A 22,382-nucleotide genomic window follows, 5' to 3' on the forward strand; every position below is an offset into this window, starting at 1 on the left:
CTTTGTACAAACAAATAATAATAAAATTAATATGGGAACAGGTCTCTTGATTTAAGGTAATGTAGGTCACGCCTTATTTTATCTGCCCCTCCCACTTATAGGGAAAAATCTAATTTTGAACACGCCCACTACATTAACTAATACGCTTAACTTAGAAATTGCAAGTTCAGGCATTTATAAAGACATAATAAACCGCGTTTTACTTTTATATACCTCTCCCACTTCCAAAAAGAAATATATAATACTAACATGGTTACTAAAGTGGCAGTTAATGATATCGATCGTTCAGTGACAACCGTTTGGTGGGCGTTATCATTGAGACCACTCCCATCCATTATAAAGAATGAATTATGAAGAAGGAACCGAACTGGTCACGCCCTAAATGACTATCCCTAATGGCCCAATATTTTTCCCACTTTTATTTACCTCTTTAGTTTTATGGCTTCCTAACATTTTCCGATTTCTGAATTAACTCAAAAACTAAGACGCGTTGTGTGAACTTCCTAAGCATTTCTTAGCAAAGTTCTTATCAATTTTCTTCTTGAAATACTCAACAATTTAAGTTGCCGCAGCCCTTTAACTGAAAGGGACTTTTGCTCTGAGGGGGTACCATCCTATCAAATATTGATTATGATTTATCTGAAGTTTCTTAAAGTGTCATCCTCTAATTTTAACATTGGCTAGACTCATTTTTGTAGGTATATCTATGACTGGTGTTTACTGAGCCATTTCTTACTGAATTTTACTAAACTCAGTGCTCTTAGTTGAAGAGGGTTTATGGGCGTTACTAGAATATACGCCTACTCGTTCGACTCCCATTGTTAGATTCTCACTGTAATCAGCCATATTTTATGGGCGTATCTCTGCCCTATCAACTTATCCTCATTATCATACTTTATTGTAATGTCAAATTAAATAAGGTATCAATATTGTAGTTCTATAATTTTGATGTCTGCTTTCCCAGTTAAGACATTTAAATTTCGTAACGTATTAGGTTATAAAAAAAATAATACAATTTGCGGCAAAGGCAACTAAATTTAAATAAGAATTAGTAATACTCTAATTACCATTTGCCTCTCTCTTGCAGAGCTGAATGTGGCCAACCAGCGGCAGGGTTTATCGATTATCTTTCTTAACGGCCTGGTACAGATTAGCCCGAAATATATTTTTGAGGGCCAGGCGTAATGTAGGGGAGGTTGTATCTCGGGGATTTCCCTTTGTTGTCATTTTTAATGACTAAACTCAACACCAAGGTTTTTGGCATGGTATGAAGAAAAGTGTAAGTCATATGCTGTTGGGTTATGCCAGCATCAGATGAGCGATAACTTCCAATGTAACAGGGAGTAGTTTTTAAGGATTTATTGTGATATTTGTACATTACATAATCCTGAAAAGGCCTTGTCAATGAAAAGAAACTGGCTGGAGTAAATATATTATCATCACTGATTTAATATTACGGTGGGTGTTTAAGGTTTTATCTATAGCCATCGCATTCCTGACGCTCATCCGACAACCAATTATCTAACTTGGACTTGACCATTTAGCTTACAACCGCTGTCTTAGCTAGATAAGGCTGACCCGAAACTTAAATTGGCCTTAGCCCCGTTAAAGCCTACTTGTTGATTTACTTTTTAGATAACTCTGCGGATATCCTCCCGAAAAGATAAATATGCCCATATATTTGAGGCATTAGCACCGGCCTTGGCGGACGCAATTAAGTCATTATTTTTCTTGATCTTTTCCAGGAAAACTGCCAAAATTACATCCGTATAATGGCAAAGTCGGCACCTACCCGTTTGTTACTCTGTGGAACAAATGCTTTCAAACCCATTTGCCGTGAATACAACGTTCTTAGCAAGAATTACACCGTGGAGAAGGAAAAACCGGGTCAAGCCGTGTGCCCTTATGATCCGCATCATAACTCAACGGCGATTTATGTGGGTAAGTGTGTGTGTTATTATTAAATCAGCTTTGTTTTTCTAAGAGATTCTTTTTGATTTATTCCGTGTGGGGCTCATATGCGTGACCTCGATAATAATTTATCTTGAAGTTGATGTCTGGATAAAAGCAGGAAGGTTTTTAAACCCCAATAAATTGCCACCATTAAGAACGTAATTAGGCCGCTTTGATATTTGCACGTTTGTTGCGCCTTGTGATTAAGTGCGGCCCTTATCTACAACATACTTACTGCTATATTGGCTCACTTGGCTACGAATGCTCTATACTTTATATTTACAAGAATTTTTTCTTGCGTGCAGGCGGCATAAGAATTTAAGAATTATTGGTATTTGCGTAAGGCTGGTGAAAGGCACAGTAGGCAAGCAACGCATGCAAAAGCGAACAAAACTTGCTGTGGAAGTATCACTGTCCAGCTAACTAATTTTATCAGAATGTTTCAACCGTAAATTTAGAATAAGCACAATTCAACCAACCTTGTTACGTAACACATCTTGACCTTTCATTTACATGGCTAAAATTACCATCAGTCTAATTATTAGGTGTACAACTTTGCTTCCGCCGTTTTTGAATAGATGTATGTAGCGGTAAGTAATGATCGAAATAAATAACCCCATGTGGGCATGCAGGAGCCTTGGGCACCTGTTAACATAACCTCATAAAAATATTAGTCTATTTGTGTCTTCATCATAAAGTTATTCGCAATTGAAAATGTCAGTGTACGAGCCAAATTCTCGTCATTTGCGGGAGGTTTTACTTTTCTGCTTCAATATGAAGAAATCTGCTGCTGAGGCTCATCGAATGCTCTCAGATACTTATGGGGAAGCCACTATTAGTGAAAGGACATGTCGTGAGTGGTTTCAGCGCTTCAAGAACGGTGATTTTCACGTCGAAGACCAACATAGCGGTGGAAGAAAGAAGGTTTTCCAAGATGCGAACTTGGAAGCATTACTTGACGAAGACTCGTGTCAAAGTCAACAAGAATTGGCACAATCATTGGGAGTGACTCAACAAACAATCTCAAAACGCCTCAAAGACATGGGAATGATTCAGAAGCAAGGATATTGGGTGCCGTACGAGTTGAAACCAAGAGATATTGACAGGCGTCTGTTCGCTTGTGAACAGTTGCTTGCAAGGCAAAGACGGAAGGGATTTCTGCATCGTATTGTGACTGGGGACGAGAAATGGGTTCATTACGATAATCCCAAACGCAAAAAGACTTGGGGATATCCCGGCCATGCTTCCACGTCGACGGCCAAACCGTCTATTCATGGTTCCAAAATCATGCTCTGTATTTGGTGGGATCAACTCGGCGTAATATATTATGAGCTGTTACAACCAACTGAAACAATCACAGGTGCTCTTTATCGAACCCAATTAATGCGTTTGAGCCGAGCATTGAAAAAGAAACGGCTGCAATACAACGAGAGACATGATAAAGTGATTTTGCAGCACGATAATGCTCGACCCCATGTTGCGCAAGTGGTCAAGAAATACTTGGAAACATTGAAATGGGAAGTCCTACCCCACCCGCCATATTCTCCTGACCTAGCTCCTTCTGATTATCACTTGTTTCGATCCATGGCACATGGGCTAGCTGACCAACACTTCCGGTCTTATGAAGAAGTAAGAAATTGGATAGAATCGTGGATCGCTTCAAAAGATGTCCAATTTTTTCAACACGGGATTCGTATGCTGCCCGAAAGATGGGAGAAAGTAGTGGCCAGCGATGGACAATACTTTGGATCCTAAAGGTATAATTAGTTTTTTACAATAAAATCGCGAAATTCGGAAAAAAAACGGCGGAAGCAAAGTTGTACACCTAATAATAAAAAAGGTGAAGCTTTGAGTATGATTTCCACATATGATTTTTTTGAGTTGTCTTCATTTAAGAAGTTTGAATGTTCCAATAACCTTTACGTGACAGTAACGACTAACCATACTTTGGAAATGGATGTGTAGATATATGTATTGAGAAGGTCCACTATCAATGCGTTCCATTGCCCGTATGAGCACATACAACTAAAATAATGTCCTAATATGCAATAACTCGTTTAACCCCTATAATTGCGCTGTATTTTGAATGCGAGGGACGTAATGCACGTCCTCTATCCCCCATTTCCATGTACATTATTATGTAATCGAAAGCCGGCATATCCCGTTGCATAGTTTTCGTATATGTAATATTTGTCGAATTTAAATTAATAGGAAGTACATACAACAGTCGAAATAATTAAAATGCGTGCGATCTGTGCCAGCGTTTTCAATTTAATTCATTTCATATTTAATGACACAACTCCGGAAATTAACCTGTGCAAAACGGAAATCAACGGTTGGACGACTGGAGGGGTGGTGTTGCAAGTTTTGTAAACTCCTGGATGAATTGGAAGGAGTTTGCCCGCTTAAAATTGGCTTTGAATTGAATATTTGGGACGTATTTTCAGAGGGATTTTTGTTAAGCATTTGACGTAACGCTTAAACGAAATTTCTTAATTAATTTACTCACGTTGAAGAAGGATAATCAGGGCCTAACTGAGACTAGCACATAAACAAGTAAAATAAAAAAACAAAACAGTGTTGTACCTTACCAAAAAGACGAACTTGACTTGAAGGACTCTGATTCCAGGACCGTGTTTGGCATGGACGATGCTGGACTTAATTCATTCATTATAGGAATGACTAAATCCTCATGAGTTAGGTGTGCAGATTTCGTTCCTCTAAGTCTTCCTGTCTAGAGCTATATGTGTCTGTCGGACATGAAGAAGTCGGGAATATAGGATCAAAAGACTCGGCAACTCTAATAAATTAATAACTTACCTACTGAGCAATCTAGAATTCGCCTTTCTGACGAAGTACTGGGCATGAGTTTCTGTTCATCACACACTTTTCCAGCAAGAAATTGCTCTCAGATTTTGCTACGCCATAGCGTTATTTACAACATGGCGCTTTTGATCGGAAACATAAAAATTGACTAGTGACAGTCAGCCAATGAAATGCTCGCATTCGAAGATCGTGATTGTTCGTTGCTCTTTTGTCTTTAATGGCGATGTTTTCGATTTGACAGCGCGCGCATCAAGTTAGTGCGATTTCTTTTCTAGTTTTATTGCACAGAAGAAACCAGAGTACCCTAACAAAAACCGTAAGAGAATTTCAGGTTGAATGCGGGTTTTGAAGTATGTTGAAACACTAGGTATGTCGAGCGTGATGCTTTGGATTGGCAAGTAAAAAAAATATTTGTGCCTTTTTCATCCAGAAACTGAAGTAAATTTGCAATATTAATTTTTAGTAAATGTTTTACGACGAAAAAGTGTGATCCTTGTGAATATTAGCGATCATGTTAGCCCTATTCGCATATGCAGCTACGAGTAAATTAAAGTTAAAGAACTCACCTCCATATTCCAAAAATTCATTATTTTTACCATGAAAAACAACATTCAGGAATTTAAAAAGTTTCGCAAAAATTCAAATATCTAGAACGTTCTCGCTCAACCAAAAACAATTAAATCGTCAAACGTCAAAATTTCATTCTAACAGTCAGGGCGCGACCAATAAAATGCCCGTATTCAGCAGCCATGATTCGCCGTTACTCGTTTGTTTTTTAATGGCGGTCTCTGCCATTTGAGTGTTCAAAATCTGGATGAGAATTTCCGGATTAATGCCGATTTTTGTGTATTGAATGTGGGTATATCGGACATGCCTTGGATTTATATCCATTTCAGTTTTTTTAGCGCAATAATGCATGTAATTTGCACAAAAATCCGTTCAGTTGTGTTTGACTTAGTATTATCATATACTATACGTATAAAATTATCTAGCTAATTACGCTTAAAGTTGCTCCATGGTTAATAAAAGAAAATAGCCCACTCTGTATAGAGACATTTGTTTAGGGAGGCTAAATAAAACGTATAAAAAGTGAAAACATGTTCAGTATGTTTACCATCATGCAAACAGACTTGTATGTTGTATAAAGTTAAACAAAAATTGTTCTGTAAACTTTGTTACTTTGTTTAGAAAAACGATTCAGCCTCGGAACTTTGTTCCATCAAACAATTTTTCTATTTCAATGCAAATCGCATACAACATGCAACTTTTTAAAGCCGGTGCAATTTTTATGTCTGTGCCGGGAACTTTGTACACTTTCAACAAGTTTTTTCGAACTAAGTATAATTGCAAAAATATCGAGATTTCTCCATCTCAAAGCATCACTTTTATTTTTGAAAATTGAGGTAATTTGTAGCCGCAATTTCTTTATCAACACTCGACTTATAGGGAATTTATGACCTTAAGTATATTATAGAGGCGAGTTTTCTGTATTGAGACGGATCCCTTGATTTATTGGAATATATTTTATGCTTTACTCTCCCTCCACTATTTGCTTGCGAACTTATCGCGTGAGGGATATAGGAAAAATGTCAACGAAGTATACAGATTTGCTGATATTTTTGTGATTTATTTTCTTACGCTGTCAAGCCGGCCTAAAAACAAGAGTTTTCAGACGAATTTGTTAAAGGACAGATAAACAGGGAGTCCCTCCTACATGAGAATTAGTAACTTAAGGGAACTTCATATATGTATAAGTACAATTGCTGGTTGCGTAAGTAATTTGTAGCGTGACCTAGGACCTTTAAAAAGGACCGATCGATAATGTAATAAACGTTGGTCAACCATGATAAATTGCTTTTCTAATCAATAGCCCCATTCATTGAGCAAAGACAATATACTTAATTAAGGGCGAGCAATAATTAAACCGGGTTTTTGAGATAATGGAAAGCGCTCTGCAAGAGCCGTGTCCCAATGTAGTTTTGTTCAGTTTCTATTGGAATTTAATAAATTGTCGCATAGCCCTTTTAAATCAAATCCTTCCAAGACAATAAGTTTGATCTGGCCCAATTCCTTCGTCATCGTTTGTGTTCACTGTGTACGGCGATTCTCCTGCGAGGTTTAGTTTAAACTAAAACGTCCATTTTCCGGGGTTACAAAGCGAAACAGTGTCCCCCAGGTGACAAGGGACCATTTATCACTTGCACATGAAATTGAATTGTCTAAGCCTTGCGAAATACCGTGCTAAAGTTTGGCGCGTATATTAATTTAGTTATTCATGGCGAAAAGGTTGCCTTCAACGAAGGGCACGCGACGACGAAAGGGAAAAATGTCCTGAGCTCACATTTGAGGCTACGGTGTATTAAAAGCCTTATTCGATAAATTAAGTTCGAGTCGGGCACAAATTGAGAGAAAATATATCAGGAGGAATTTGTTGTCGCTAAAATTTAAAGCTCTCATAAAGCTGAAAAGCGATAGAGTCACATTCCCGATGTGAGATAATCTTCGCAATAGTACACAGAAAAAATTCAATGGGGTCAAGTTGGGCGATCGAGCTAGTTAATGAATGGAACCTCTATTCCCAGACTATTGAAGAAGAAATGTTCCAGTTGAATATAGAGCAAACTGAACTCTAATTACTCTCAAACCTCCTATAATAACCAATAGACTCCGTAACAATTAAAATTTAGATTACTCAAGTTTATTCGAAATGGAAGTAAAAATATTTCCCATTTGTTTTACCTAATCTTTAATCGAAAGAGACGTCCCATTGTATCCATTGACTTCAATTTCTAACCGAAAATCATTATTTCAGATGGCGACCTGTACACGGGCACTGTGGCCGATTTCAGTGGAATGGACCCCATTATCTATAGGGAACCTTTGCAGACCGAACAATACGATTCGATGAGTCTAAACGGTAAGTCCTTGGCGTGTGAATAGCTGGAAAACCGAAAGAAAGCTTTTTTGTGTTGGAGAGATAAATTAGCTGGAAAAGTGGGTCGACGTAATGCTAAATTGAGGATACGAAAGTCATTTTCGAACTTCTCTGGGGGGCTTTCGTGATTAAAATTTCATTTTTGGCTCCTACTTTAATACCCGAAATACAAAGCTTACAACGTAGGAGGCTTAAAATCGCCGTTTTTCACTTGCGAAGTGAGGAAATGAATTTAAGGACGTGATAATCATTGAAGTGCGCGTTTGAGATGCATTTTATGCCAGTGATAGGAAAGCATTTGTTATACAACTCACACAGGACAATAAATTATGGAGCGAGCTTTTTCATTAAGGAAAAGTTATAAATTAACGGAAAAATGTCATGATTCCTAATTCGGGTCCTGCCTACGGGGTAAATTATAGACAGCCGTGGTGAATTATGGATAAAAGCCTAGAGAGAAAGTCCTCTATTTTTTCTTCTTTCTTTTCCGACACTAAATAGCCTGATCGGAAATTTTTAATCGTAGCCTTGACAGCTTAAAAGGAACTAATTTTGTGTTGTGCTGAGGTATATGGAAAACTGACAAGGCCATTTATTAACAATTTTATTATTTTTAAACTTTTAGCTCCGGACTTCGTGGGATCAATGACCCAGGGCGACTTTGTCTACTTTTTCTTTCGAGAAACTGCAGTGGAATATATAAACTGTGGGAAGGTAAGGATCTATTTCTCAGTTGAAACTATTGTGCTGAATTGGCATTAAGAGTACTGTATTTTCTCGTCAAATAAAGTGAAGAAAAATTTAAAACCTTTTTAGAAAATATCATTGTTTTTCCAGTACCCTCGAAAATCATTGGAATTTTAAAAATTTTGAAACGGCATATTCTAGAAGTCCAAATAACACAACTTCCCCCAATTTAATTAAGTTTGTATCTTTTACGGTTACCGAAATCCTCATTATAGAGCTTTAGAATCGAATACCCTGTATATCTGCTTCCTTCCATTTGCCCGAAGTTGGCTTTCTCTGTATATTTAATAATAACACAATTCGCGCGAATCCATCTCCGTTCCAATGGAATTTTTGTACCTCACCCCTTCACAAAATAAGTAGCAGCATTTTACCGTTAATGGTCCAATAAAGCCATGACCGGCTAGGCGATTCCTCAAGGGCTGTCAACCCACTTTAGCGCTTCTCTTTGTCATCTCAGACAGTCTATTCTCAGGTGGCTCACTTCTGCATAGAAAGCCGACTTCCACTTATTCCTGCTCGGATTTTAAATTTTCTATAAGAAAGGATGCTTTCCGAGTGGGTAATAACTAAAAGGTTTTTGCCTACTAAAGTTTTCACTGGATACGACGTTATTTACATCACTTAAATCGCTTAGTGACATAACTTGAAGAAGTATGACTCACATTTTAAGTTAGTACATTATTGACCTAGTTTAAACACATTTTTGGGCAATTTTAGGCAGTCTACTCTCGAGTGGCCCGTGTCTGCAAAAACGACAGAGGAGGTCCACATAGATTTAGGAACCGATGGACATCCTTCTTGAAATCCCGGCTAAACTGTTCGGTCACTGGGGAATTTCCGTTCTATTTTAACGAAATACGTGAGTACATTGTTAAATTGTTTGAGTTGCAGGTAGTCAATAGTAGTTGATGAAGTATTCGTCGATATAGCGGAACAACAAACTTAAATGCAAGTAAATACGTCGAGTTTGTTGAATTGAAAAGTACTATCAATTGAGACAGTTTTAAAGGAGTTTGAAAAAGCTCCTCGAACCGAATTACCCATCATCTTCACTTCCCGACTTGCTCAATAAAACTTCTCGTATTATTTAATAACAAACATCAGTTTACTTTTATTAGTTTCGAAACTCGGAAGTTTGGAATAATAAAATCGTTTCATATTTTGCAAAGTCGGGTCGTGATTCAGCTTTCGAGCCCGGTTTCGAAACCTCGTCCGAGCTTTACAAGTTTTATAATCTTTCGCCGGAAACTTATATTACTTTGCTCTAATGTCTGGCGGTTCCTCTAGACGCCAAAGTAGATTGTTAAGCCGCTTTATTGGATTAAGTTGGGGTTTTAATCGGGTATTAATAACTTCTTAAAGGAATTGAATGTCTAGGAACAACGTTTTCTATTGTTAGTGTTGTGGTAGTTTTACCGCGAGGAACTTTGGTGAACGCGAATTTGTTGTCTTGGGTAGCTTTCCTCATTGCATAATAGGATCAAACTCGTAAGGAGAAATCGAGTATGCCGGCAACAAATATTTCTTCCTGGTTATGTTGGGGCTTTCGCCTGCCATAGCACTGAATGGTTAAGAAATTTGAATGTGGGACACCTTCAGGACTTTTTTACGAAATTTGGAAAACAATTTTCCTGGTTTCACTGAGACAGCATCATGTGCTTCATTCAGAAACATCAGTCGACATCAACATTTTGTGATTTACAACGATTTCAGAAACGATGCGTTCTATATTATAACACATGCCTCTCCCGCTGTCTGACATTTTATCTGCAAATCGGATTAAGAGATAACTCTATGGCAGCTCCCAAAATAAGTTTTTTTTTGCGTAAAGCCTGTTGATCTGCAACAAAGTAGAATTTTAATGGCGAAAGAAAAATAAAAAGGCATAATTAAACATGGAGACCACTGGAAAATAATTAGGCTGAACATCGTAAGGGGAACACAGAACACAAAACCTCATCAAAAACAACATGATCCCTAAAGATAACAAATTATACGGGAACGCTGACTGTGTAAAAAGAACGAAATAAAACGGAGGAACGTATAACCGGGCGATTTTGATTCCAATATCGCGCTGAATTGACCAATAACATTTGTAATAATCAGGATATGAGGGAAGCTAAACGGTCTAGCCACCAATATCCTTTTTAAAATTAAAAACTTATATAGAGATTCTCGTCTGTATTGGCCGTTTAATATTGCGCATGAGATATTATGAAATATCCTTTAGAGAAAGCAATTTGGCTTTCTTCAGGCAGGTTAGAATATAAGCAAAAAGAATGCGAGTTTTATTAAGACCTCCAAAGACCATTTGCTAATTGCCCATATAAAAACAATGCTGGGAGTCTTACGTGGTTTCTACTTATTGCATCGAATAAAGTAACAAAGTTTTCCACAATATTTTAAGCCGGGTGCGCCATTATGGTAGAAGCTGAGTTTGCAGAAAGGACGGCTGACATATGAACCAATAATTTTAGAATCCAATATCCAGGCAAAATATAAAAATTTAAGCGGATGAAAACTGTAAAGTAGGCAATAACTCGAAATGAAAAATTTAATAAAATTGGCTGAAAGATATTTGATGACAAGGACTAGTTTTCGATGTCAGCTGCATCTTGTTGGGGAAATTCGAGGAACGAATTTTAAAATAAAGTAGGTGACTGCCTGTTTCATATAATGAACCAATTAAATTAAAAATTACTGCCCTTCGTGCGACGAATGAGAACGCAAGAATTAAGGAACTTACGGGAAATATTTCATAGGGATACACCATAAATAACGGGCGACTGGAATTTTTTATTTGTCGCCGCTCGCCGGGATATCTTTAATTTATGAGACATGAAAAACGGAGGTTCTACTTGGAAAATTTTTATTATTTAGTTACCTACTTTTGTTTAAATATGGGCTGGAAATACTACGGACGCATAAATCTCTCGCAATACAGTTTGCTTATGGCCCCGATCTAGGTTGGCATAAATAGTTTACACTTCGCGCTGTAGCATGCCAGTAGGATATAACTTTATCTAAATTATTTACGAATTTAATAAATCAAACTTGGAGATTTCAAGTGAATATAAAATTGGATATCCCAACTCGCATATGTATACACGAACGCCTACAATTAACTGCATTAATTCGTGTCTATGCAAAACATTTTTGAAAATTTGTGGGATTTCCGCCTGTCACAACTTCTCCCCAATTTTCTTCATAATTTTTTTTCTGATATTAATTCCTATGCAGTTCTGAAAATCCTGAGACAAAGAATTGAAAAACGATGACATATGTATAAGCTCAGTCTTGGTCTCGTTGAAGACTCTTGGTAACTGATTTCAAACTCTATCATCAGTTCGAGACCTAGTACTACATGGCATCCCAAACTCGATCGTGAAAATCGAGGTAAAACTCCTGATTTATCATTTTTCGTTTCAATAAGAGATTAAAAATATTTGAAAAACAGTGAAGTAACCTGCCTAAAGCAAATTTTCTGTTCAAGACCGAGACTTGGGCCTGGATTTGTAGCTTTGGTCCGGAAACCAAGACCGAAAGTAAGAAAGTTTTGCATTCATTGTCAGTCTCAAACAGATACCTATGTTGAAAGAAACTTTCAGACAAATTCTAAAAACATTTGATCGCAACGAAGGCTGCCCATCAGCGTTGGGAAGAACCTGCTTCTATTTTTTTGGTTTCACGCATTTAGTGGGAAAAAGTCGTTGATTTTGATAACTCACCATTGCCTTTACCTTAAAACATCACTACGACTATGTTTCTCCTACAAAAATAACATAAGCAGAATTCTTCCCTTTTCAATCCGGAAGTAATGTAGAGCCAAAAACTATCCGGCACATGTTCCACAAAAGAGCCTCATTGTGCGTCCCAATTTACTTGAATATTCCGTCCCAGTTTTTAACAATAAAGCCATTATCTTCTTTGTCTAGATTCCACTAAAACCATTTTGGCATGTAATGTGTGATTCATTCAACAGTCATTGAAAAAATGGGAACAGTTTCGTTAAAAATGAACAACGGATGCCAACAGTTTTGAACTTGGATGCGCATTTTGGTTAGTTATCGTGGATTAATATTTTAGTCTGATGGTTTGAAAGGTGACTGGTAATGGATTGTTTGCCCATTGTTTTGGACGTTTTGTTTATTCAACAAAGCATAATATACATATTAAACGTTCAGTCAACCACTAGATTACAATATTTTTACTTGCATGTGGTACGTGCAACGAATACTGTCCTGGCATTCTCCTCTTCATTTCGTCCTCCAAATCCGACCCTGGAATCACTGGAGAATAAAAACTCTGCAAATTTGCCATAATTCCCAATTTACAAGACAGGCGCCCAGCTAAAATACTGACGGACACATTTCCTGGAAATCCAGACTAACTTGGAAATCTCACCAGGGCATGTTCGTGCCACTTCAAGACGATACGTGCCCGAAATATTGATGCTTTGTCTTATTAAATAACCATTAGTCTGTGTAATGCCCAGGCCATTCAAATATTAGCGGGCGGAATTTATGACTTTCCCGGATCTGAGAACGGAATAAGAATGGCCGGTTTAAGTTTTCCGACTCGCATCATAAGAAAATTATCGCCGAGAGGCCAAATTTCGAATTTTTACACTAAAATCGGCATGATTAAGCTTCATAATAAATAGGGAATCACGTCGCTCTTATAAGTTTTAGACTTTATAAGGTGACATAAACGAAGTAATTGTTTCATAACCTGAGCGAGAATGTCTTCACTTTGTACCGACACATAATTTATTAAGCTCGACGGGCCGTAATCATAAAACACTCGCCTGGTATAGTTTAAAATTTCAAAAAGGCAAGTCTCAGAAGTTTTGTTTTACACTCGTTAATGTAATCCTTTTAGTTTATGGCGAGTTTATATCGTTGCATAATAAAATAGCAAATTGCTTTCGGTGCAGTTTTAAATAAAGTTGGAAAAAGTTGCGGGGGGTGAGGTTTCAAGATCATCTCGAATTTGCTTTTGTAGCTTAAAGAAATGAGAAGTCACAACAATGGCTTTTTAAAGTTATAAAATGTATAATATGCATCCGAACAGCCTTTCGCCCTTCTCGGACTAAGTAGGAGGTTTTAAGAAAATGCTTTAATACTGAAATAAAATTCCAGAAGCGTATCATTTTCGGATTTTAAAGAAAAACAATGGTAAAAGTGTTATTTTTAGCTCGAAAGTGTATATTTATTCACGAATTGCTTAGTATTATAATTGTCTTAGGAGATAAGCTATATACCAGCAATAACTAAAGTTAAAAAATGTGTTACTCTGAAATAAATGGTTCTAGAATGTTTAATTTTGACCTCAGTAAGCATCCAATATACCTGCAAGATCTTGAAAATATGGGCCCATTTCGGTACTCTGGAAGGGAGTTATCGAAAGGAGAAATGAAGTATCAGAGAGACCCAGTAATTGTGCTCGAGGGTTCGGCCAAATTAAAAAAATTGTAACTCCCAAATGAAAGGTTCTAGAAAGTTCTTTTTTAACACAGCTACGTACTTACATCAATTCTTAAAGCAATGAAAATAATAGCTCCTTTCGGTACTCTGCAAGGAAGTTATCGGAATCAGAAATAGAGCATCAAGGAGACTTATATTGAGTCTAAAAGTTTTATTAAGAAATCAAAGTCTCGTAACGTAGTTTCATAATTTCCGTCACCGTTATATGTATAAGAAGTGAGGATACTAACGTCGGTATCAATCATGACCGTTGTATCAGAAGCAGGCGTATTTTATAATCACTCGAATTACCATCAAACATAATTAATGGGGCAGTTACATCTAGATATTCCAGTCCGGTAACGGTAATACACGATGTGCTAACCGTTAAATCATGATAACGACATTCCGTTTGTGTTATCGTATTAAGAGAAGGCATTTGCGTTGGGTATATTGGAATCAATCACATCACAGGTAATGCTTAATTATACCGCCGTCACTATTTAGTAACGGCGATCTACAGCCTGCGTAACCGTTATATAAAAACGAATTTTACGGTTACGCGCTTTGAATTCGTCTTCGTGAATCTTTCATGTAATAACATATGCTATTCCGACTAACATCGACTCTTTTCCAAATACTTACATTTGAAATGCGACAGTTTTTACGCTTTTTGCAGCCTTAACTTTCAGAAGTTTCAAATTAGATGAAAACGGTTTTTACATTCTTAGTTAATGTGGTTTTCATGTATTCTTCATCTTTGTTTAATCGAATTAATTTCTAATATGGGGGGAATAATGGGACTAAATCGAGTCCTCTTCTGGCATTCCTTCTTATCCTTATATATTCCAGAATCCACTACTGACCTCATCGATGGCAAGTACGGCGACACCACGGCTCGACTAATCTACGGCACCTTCACCTCCCCCCCAAACAGCATATCAGGCAGCGCAGTATGCGCCTTCAGTCTTCAGGACATCACCGACACCTTCGAGGGCAACTTCAAGGAACAAGCAGCGATCAACACCAACTGGCTACCGGTGTTGAGCAATAAGGTCCCGGATCCAAGGCCAGGACAGTGCCACAATGATAGCAGAACGTTGCCAGACTTGACTTTGAACTTCATTAAAACGCACTCGCTGATGGATGAGAGCGTGCCCAACTTTTTCGGACAACCTATCGTCATTAGGACTAGTTTTCAGTAAGAACTTCGATTATTAGGGATTTCAACCTTTGTTAATGATTTTTTCCAGCTACCGTTTCACTCAAATCGCTGTAGACCCTCAAGTCAAAGTTCCTGGAGGTAAAAGCTACGATGTGCTCTTCATTGGAACAGGTAATTCTCAGTTATCAATTATCTCATTTATTTAAGCGTTGGTTAAATCCTTTCAGATAATGGAAAAATTATAAAGGCGGTAAACGCCCAGTCGGCGGAAACGAGACATGGAGTACGCACGGTGGTGGTGGAAGAAATCCAGGTGTTTCCACTCCATGTGCCCGTTCGGAGCATCAAAATAATGAAAAGCGGGACTAAAGCCGAGGGAAGATTAATCGTTGTCTCCGATACTGAAGTGCAGTCCCTGCGGTTGCACAGATGTGACAGCAATAAAATATCGAGCTGCAGGTAAAATGCATTAGCTTTATTGATGGTGCTGCCTCAGCTCCGTTTAGGGGATGACAATATCGCTCTTTAGTTCAATCACCGTACAGTGAATGCGTCCCAAATTGGCTTCACTGCGCATGTACGACGCGCATGTGTCTTGGTTAGGTGGGCAAAATCTTAAATAATCTTTTGAAGTTCATTTTCCAGAAGAAATAAATAACGTAAAAGTTACAATTTAGGCTAGGTTAACACATTTACGTACGTTGGTCTGGTTGGCGATATTCCGTGCGACATCCGTTTAGATATATGTCAAATGAGTTCAAGCAATATACAGTGTAATCAACAAAAGATGTTCAGCATGGAGATCTCGTAACGGGCAATAGATACAAATTTGATTAAGCGTATACTCTATACACTACCATGACTTCAAATAAAAATTAATTTCCAGTGAATGTGTCGCACTCCAAGATCCGTACTGTGCTTGGGACAAAGTCCAAGGCAAGTGCCGATCCAATGGTGCTAACAAATGGGGGGAGGAAAGCTACTTCTTCCAAAGCGTGAGCAACGGGGAGCATACCGCCTGTCCGCCCTTGAAGAACAAGGATGCTTTGCATATCGGAGGATTAAGCTCGAACATGCCCAAGTTCAGCGATCACATGCCCAACAAAGAACAACCCGATGGGCAGGTTATCAACATCATACAGGACAAGCCGTTTGAGGCTGTTGGTAAGTTTCTGTTGACATTTTCTTTGATATATTGATGGTATTCTGGAATGTAGGTCCGTCAGTGACAGCCACAGACGCTCTTCCCAACCAATACTCAGTGGAAACCCTCGTTATGGCTGTAGTGGCAGGTGCCGTGTCTGCTCTAGTTGTAGGCTTCATCGCTGGTTACCTTTGCGGCAGGAAATGCCACAAGGACGAAGACGACAATCTGCCCTATCCAGATACCGAATACGAATATTTCGAACAGAGGCAAAACATGAATAGGTAACTAAACATGTTACTCAGATTTGTCAAATTTGCTAATGGAAAAATTTAGTCGGATAACTGCGGAACCGAAGCTGTTACCTCAAGAAGAGGTGACGTATGCGGAACCGGTGCTGGTGCCGCAGCCACCTCCAAAAAACTATTCGCCCAAAAGCACCCTGAGGAAGGGGCCGCATCAAAACAACGCCGAAACGTTGTTCCAGTTCCAAGATGGCGGGTATAATGGCCGCGACAACTTTAGGGGAAGGGACAATTTCGGTACCTTGAGGTCGCAGGTAATGGCCTTTAGCTTCGAGCCGCCATTATAATGTCGCTAGTAAAAATACGAGTACTATAATTGCTTTGTTTATGGTAAAATCGTATTCATTTTTACTGAATTATTATTTTTACTAGTAGATGATCTGGCAAACTAATCCAATATTTCCCGTTTGTTTGCATTTTTCACCGATCTTTTCTTTAATTTAACAGCATTGGGGCTATAGGTACCCATAAAACGACAAGGTAATTCCTCCTAAGCCTAGGCGTATATTATAATATATGAATAAGACTTAACTTTCACTTCTCTTTCTTAGAAATTCTCTGTAAATTACTTCCAGAAGTTCCTCTCTCGTTTCATTTCGACTTCCTAGTTAAATAGCAGCTAGAAACTTAGAAAAGTTTTACCTGAAAGTTGTAATATTCCTAGTTGAATTTTGATTAATTTGAGCCCACGGATGTGGAGGTACTCGAAATTATTTACTATACAGAGTGAACAAAAAACTTATTTGTGTTACTTTTCCTTTGTTTTAATCAGGATTGTTATGTTCACAGCTAGCTATCTGTTGTTATTATCGTTTTAAACATGCTTTAAACAAGGTCTAAGGTGTCAAACTCTGTTTTAAGCATTATATGTAAAAAACCTCTTTCTTTTAATAAAAAAATGATTCCAAGAAAACAGGGACAAAGATTATTCATTTTGAAGTAGGATAGGATGACAATAATTAGATTGGTAAATTACCTCAAAAGCATTGAACTAAGACGGACGAATTATATTGAATTTATCCGGATATTTTTGAATTTGACCATCAACTTCAATAATGACAAAGTGAATGACATATGGGACGTAAGTGACAAAGACAGTTGACACTTTGGTGTGTTTGAGTAATTTAAGAAAAACGGCTTTCAGGTTTAACTAACTATAACTTGACTTTTTTTATAATCAACATCGACTCAAATCATAGTCGTCTTAATGAAGACTTGAAATAAAACCGAACCAGCTACCGCAAAATCCACTCACACACTGCAACACCACTTAAAATTCGGTTTTAATTCTAAGCATCATATTATAACAATAGAGCACGCACTTAAAAGGGCACACTGTAGAGTCAAAGTTTCTCATTTTTTCCAGGTGCCACACCCTGCATAAAAAAACTACTGAATCGCTTTCTTGCGACACTTGTGAAATCAGGATCGACAGACCGTAATTCCGATTTTTCAGTTCCAAACCATTACAATCCTGATTTCTTTGGTAGGTCAAAGGAACAGATGTTGTGATCATAAAATCCTCCCTTCTGGAGCTGCTGAAACAGAATTATTTAATGGGTCGAAGGGGCAGAGAAATTGCAGATCCGGCTCCTTGTTTTGTTATGTATAAATCATTAAAATTTCCAAAAGACCGAAGAGCCTAAATCATAACGCGTTTTGATCCGAAATCACAAGTTGAAAGAAAGCGGCCCCGGTTTTGATTTCAAGTCTTCAAATATCCGCCAAATTGGCAGGTGATAAATTGACAAAAAAATTACCAGATTGTCACTATGTAATGTCACATACAATGCACATAAGGAGTTATTATACGTAGACAGTTTTGCGCTGTCAAAAAAAAAATTAATAACTGATGAGGCCCACTGTCACGCAGTTCATTATTGGAAACCAATAAAAATATTTGATCTCAGTTAAGATTGCAACTTCGCTGTCATCACACACATTACAGGATTTACCATAATCAGTTTGACCGCATCTAATTTGACAAATTTTGACACAACGAACTTCTGTTGTTTTTAATAGGCCAATACAGTGATTTGAGTCGATGTTGCCATTTCTTGCTGTCGCTAACCCTACCAATTGCAGGGCGACAACTTCAGACGGCCAGACGGCTTCGCAACCACTCGCAGCGTCAAAAAAGTATACCTCTGAGAAAACAGCGAGGAGGGTGTCGGAGGCAGGCGCACCCACCCCCACCGGCAAGGGCACAGCGCGTTGCCCACCAGCGGCGGCTCGTCGAGCAGCCCTTCCCCGCCCTCCTCGTCGCCCAGCCCCACGCCCCCACACACTGCCTCATTCATTTATCGTGCTTAGCCCCAGCAGCGCTATCCTGGACAATTCAGGAGCTACTGGAGGTTGTACTAATTGGACTAAGTAGGGCACGCACTAGCTGCAGGATGGCGGCGGTGGCGCTGGTGTGCATTTCAATTGGTGAGGTGGGGATGAGGAGTTATGGTTCCTGCGGTGGTATTAAGCCCTATTTTTCCGGTCTCCCAGCCATTGTCTTCCATTGGAGATCGTTCGACGTTTTTTGCTAATTGCTGAAGAGTGGACACGGTTAACACTTAATATTGTGTTGGAGAATGCAGTTTTATTCCAGAAGATCTATATGTATATTAGGGATCATAAAAATTAATGTCACATCTGGAAGCAGATTCATGAGTATGGAGAGTAGAGCGTAACCGGAGAGTGTGGTCAACATGACGTGTTCCGTTGACATTGCTCGTTTTTGAAGTATGTTGACAGGATCATATTAACTTTATACCCAGGAATGCTTCCCCAGATTCAAAATCGAAAATTGCTTGGAAGAATGCGAATAATTCCAACATTAAACGTAATTTATTTGGTGTTTCTGAAAGATGTTTCCTTCTAAGTTTTTCCACAACTTTTAGAACATAAATTTGACTTTTGTCAACCTAATGTGTTCAAATATTACGAGCTGAATTATGAGAAACTAAATAATTCTTGATTTTTGGCGAATGCACTCTTTGACATTTGGCAAAGGTGCTTCGCAACTCTCATTATTCCCAATAATTGATTTGTGTAAATTTTATTCCTTTAGCCTTTAATTTTATATACCAAGTCGGCTTCATGTGATTTGTTAATGTTTTTATTACAAACATCTAAACGTTGAGGAAAAATTCTTGCCATCTTCCGAACATCTCATGGTCTTCTTATAATGCAGGTTGATTGATGAAAGGTGTCGATGTCACTTCTGGTTAAACCAGAATCGGAAGGGACTGGTCGCATATGTCATAAATCGTCACAATTTCAACACATTACGTCACAAAAAAAAATCAAATTTTCATTCTTCATTCGTCACTAACTATTAACAGTTTTTTGTAAATTCTGTTGAAGAATTTCGTTTACTTGAAAATCATTTTAAACACTTACAAGCAGCGGCAACAATACCTCCTCATTTCCCACCAGCCAAACACCTTTCTGTAGGTGATAGGCTTAGAATAATTTTTAAATTTCAAAAACTAGAAGGTGCATAGCGTTTTTTAGAAGTAGCATTTAAGTAAATAACCATTTGGGCACATTTTCGTTTCATATTTCCCAGACAATTCCTATATTACACGGGTGCCTGAGCAGTTATTTCTTGAAATAGCAAAAAAAATTGTAGATGACCTTTGAGTTCGCATTAGGCGCAACTCAGATGACGTAATCTCAAATGATTAATAAGTGCTTCTTATTGATGTGTTAGATAAGGATATACCACGTGGAAATAGATTGTTATCATTTTAGCGAGATTGTGATTAGACTGTATTTAACTGTGAGTCACTGTTTTGACTTTTGGTATTTTGTTATGAATGGGAAATGCTGCCTCGAAGATTCAGACTAGAGGTGGCTGAATTTCTATACCTTTTTTATAAGTAAGAAGTAGAGGTTTGTTACCCAATAAAAACTTATTTACACATTCTACTTAACACGTTTTGTAAATTATCTTTTATAGATACGCTTTTTGTTCTTGCATCTAGTACTGTACATAAGACTGAAGAATAATACTCCATAATGAAGTCCAGTTCGTAGGATCTAACCGATTTGGTTTGTTCATTTCAGTTTTTAGCTTAAAGTGCAGTAGTTTGAGATTTATTTACGAAAAAGAGGATGGTTTTTTAGTGTTTTATGCGTGCGTGAAAAATTGGGAAAAGAGGATAACTAACAAGTAGTCCTTAAAACCTCTTCTTCATTTGTCTTCGATTAAATATTTTCTTCTGTTTCGAAATAGCGTCTCGCACATGAGTAGAGGTTCCTGCAGTGCTGGAACAGAGCCCTTACAGATGGTGTTACATATCGTCATGAAGATATTTTTAATAGCGATAGCACTATGCAAAATAATTTTTAAAAATCACTAATAGATTCATGGTCAAAAACGTACTATTTTCAACATACAGAATTTCACAATTTGTTCATGTATTTTGAGTTTTTCTCACGTATGACTTAAATTTTTTGCATTTCATGTTGAGTTAAATTTTTGAAACTTCGTATACCTATTTTCTTTACGACCCTCTTTAATAAAATATTAAAGTCGTCGGTAGCCACACATAGAGTGTTATATTTCTTTGGGTCATATACCATTTTATGCTTTGCATCTTTTTTGGAATACCCTGTATGAATTCTAATGCCAAATTTAAATTCCTTCTTTAATTCTTTAACTTTTTGGCCACTTGTAGTATTTTCGTATCTTTCATCGTTTTCGTTGAATTTACAAAAATATCTATTAATGCAAATGAGTAGTGTCCCGCATCTTAGTAAGAGGAAAACATTTAGAACAATTTTTATAATTTTTCTTTCATTTAGATTTATTTCAAGTTAAAAAGTTAGGTAAAATAAGGCTAAAAACAAAATTAGGCTGAAACGATTTCTTAATATTTAAATGCCGGCGTTCCTTCCACCTTCTACCGTGAAGGTCAATTCAAGATGAATACAGTTTGTGAGCTAAAGGGAAACCAAACATGGCGCTTCCAAATGTAGGTCACGTCAACATTCCAGACATTCCACTGCGAAGTGTTTAGCGCCAGTTAAAAAGGATATGCTATTTAATAAATAGATAGCTCTGAAGAAATTAGGTCAATGTGTCCCCATAGGTAAGACAGAGTACCAAAACATCCCGAGGAATGCCAAATAAGGATAGCAAATGCGTAACAGATTCGACGATTAGTTGTTCGACGCCGATCGTCAGAGCCAAATAATTTAAGCGGTAAATCTACCGTACCTTGTCTCGGATTTCCAGGTTATGCGACTCCGAGAGAGAGGATAAATATATTGGGACTTTTCTCCCAGATGTCTCTTCATTCGTTTCATTATGTCCTCAAAATATTTGTTTTGATTTGAGTTTAGCTAAATCGTTAACATTACATCATTTACAACTTAAATCTGTGAAATCTAACTGAAACATTAACTTTTTACTGTGTACTAATAAATATTGGAATTAATATTGTTTTATATCATAATAAGCAATGCAATATAAACTTAAGAATGGAGCTAATTTACCTTAAGAGACTGGATGTTCGCGCCTTCGTATGCTGTGGAAGAGGTTACAAAACCCAAGAAATAAAGATAACTGAACCTGCTGTTACATTTTCGATTAGTGATACGAGGTAGACATAAAAAATGCTATTCTTAAAACAAAAAAAATGAATTAAATGTGTGGTATGAGATTTTGGAACGAGTTGAGCTTCCGGTAAAACTGATTGGGAAACCGTAAAAAAGCAGGTAAGAAGCTTCTTGAAAAACGATTTGCCTCCAGTTTTGAACGAAGTTCTTGAATACGAATTTTCCACATCCGTGGATGGGTTGAAAAACATCTGTAGATATTTTTGCCACCCTGTATATC

The 22,382-nt window shown here is 37.6% G+C and overlaps 1 protein-coding gene across 1 annotated transcript in view; it reads left to right on the plus strand.

Annotated features, from left to right (window-relative positions):
• Sema1a (semaphorin 1a) overlaps positions 1 to 20,467 on the plus strand; it is a 191,800-nt gene extending 171,333 nt beyond the window's left edge. Inside the window, exons 6-16 of the mRNA XM_066406988.1 lie at positions 1,746 to 1,941; positions 7,592 to 7,696; positions 8,340 to 8,428; positions 9,182 to 9,323; positions 14,782 to 15,130; positions 15,183 to 15,265; positions 15,322 to 15,553; positions 15,981 to 16,258; positions 16,312 to 16,522; positions 16,575 to 16,797; positions 18,629 to 20,467. Coding sequence (XP_066263085.1) covers positions 1,746 to 1,941; positions 7,592 to 7,696; positions 8,340 to 8,428; positions 9,182 to 9,323; positions 14,782 to 15,130; positions 15,183 to 15,265; positions 15,322 to 15,553; positions 15,981 to 16,258; positions 16,312 to 16,522; positions 16,575 to 16,797; positions 18,629 to 18,694 — 1,974 coding nt within the window. The 3' untranslated portion in view covers positions 18,695 to 20,467. The remainder of the gene's footprint in view (positions 1 to 1,745; positions 1,942 to 7,591; positions 7,697 to 8,339; positions 8,429 to 9,181; positions 9,324 to 14,781; positions 15,131 to 15,182; positions 15,266 to 15,321; positions 15,554 to 15,980; positions 16,259 to 16,311; positions 16,523 to 16,574; positions 16,798 to 18,628) is intronic.
• Positions 20,468 to 22,382: the final 1,915 nt, after the last annotated feature.

The sequence above is a fragment of the Euwallacea similis genome, chromosome 3, assembly GCF_039881205.1.
Source record: "Euwallacea similis isolate ESF13 chromosome 3, ESF131.1, whole genome shotgun sequence".
Classification (NCBI taxonomy): Eukaryota; Metazoa; Arthropoda; class Insecta; order Coleoptera; family Curculionidae; genus Euwallacea; species Euwallacea similis.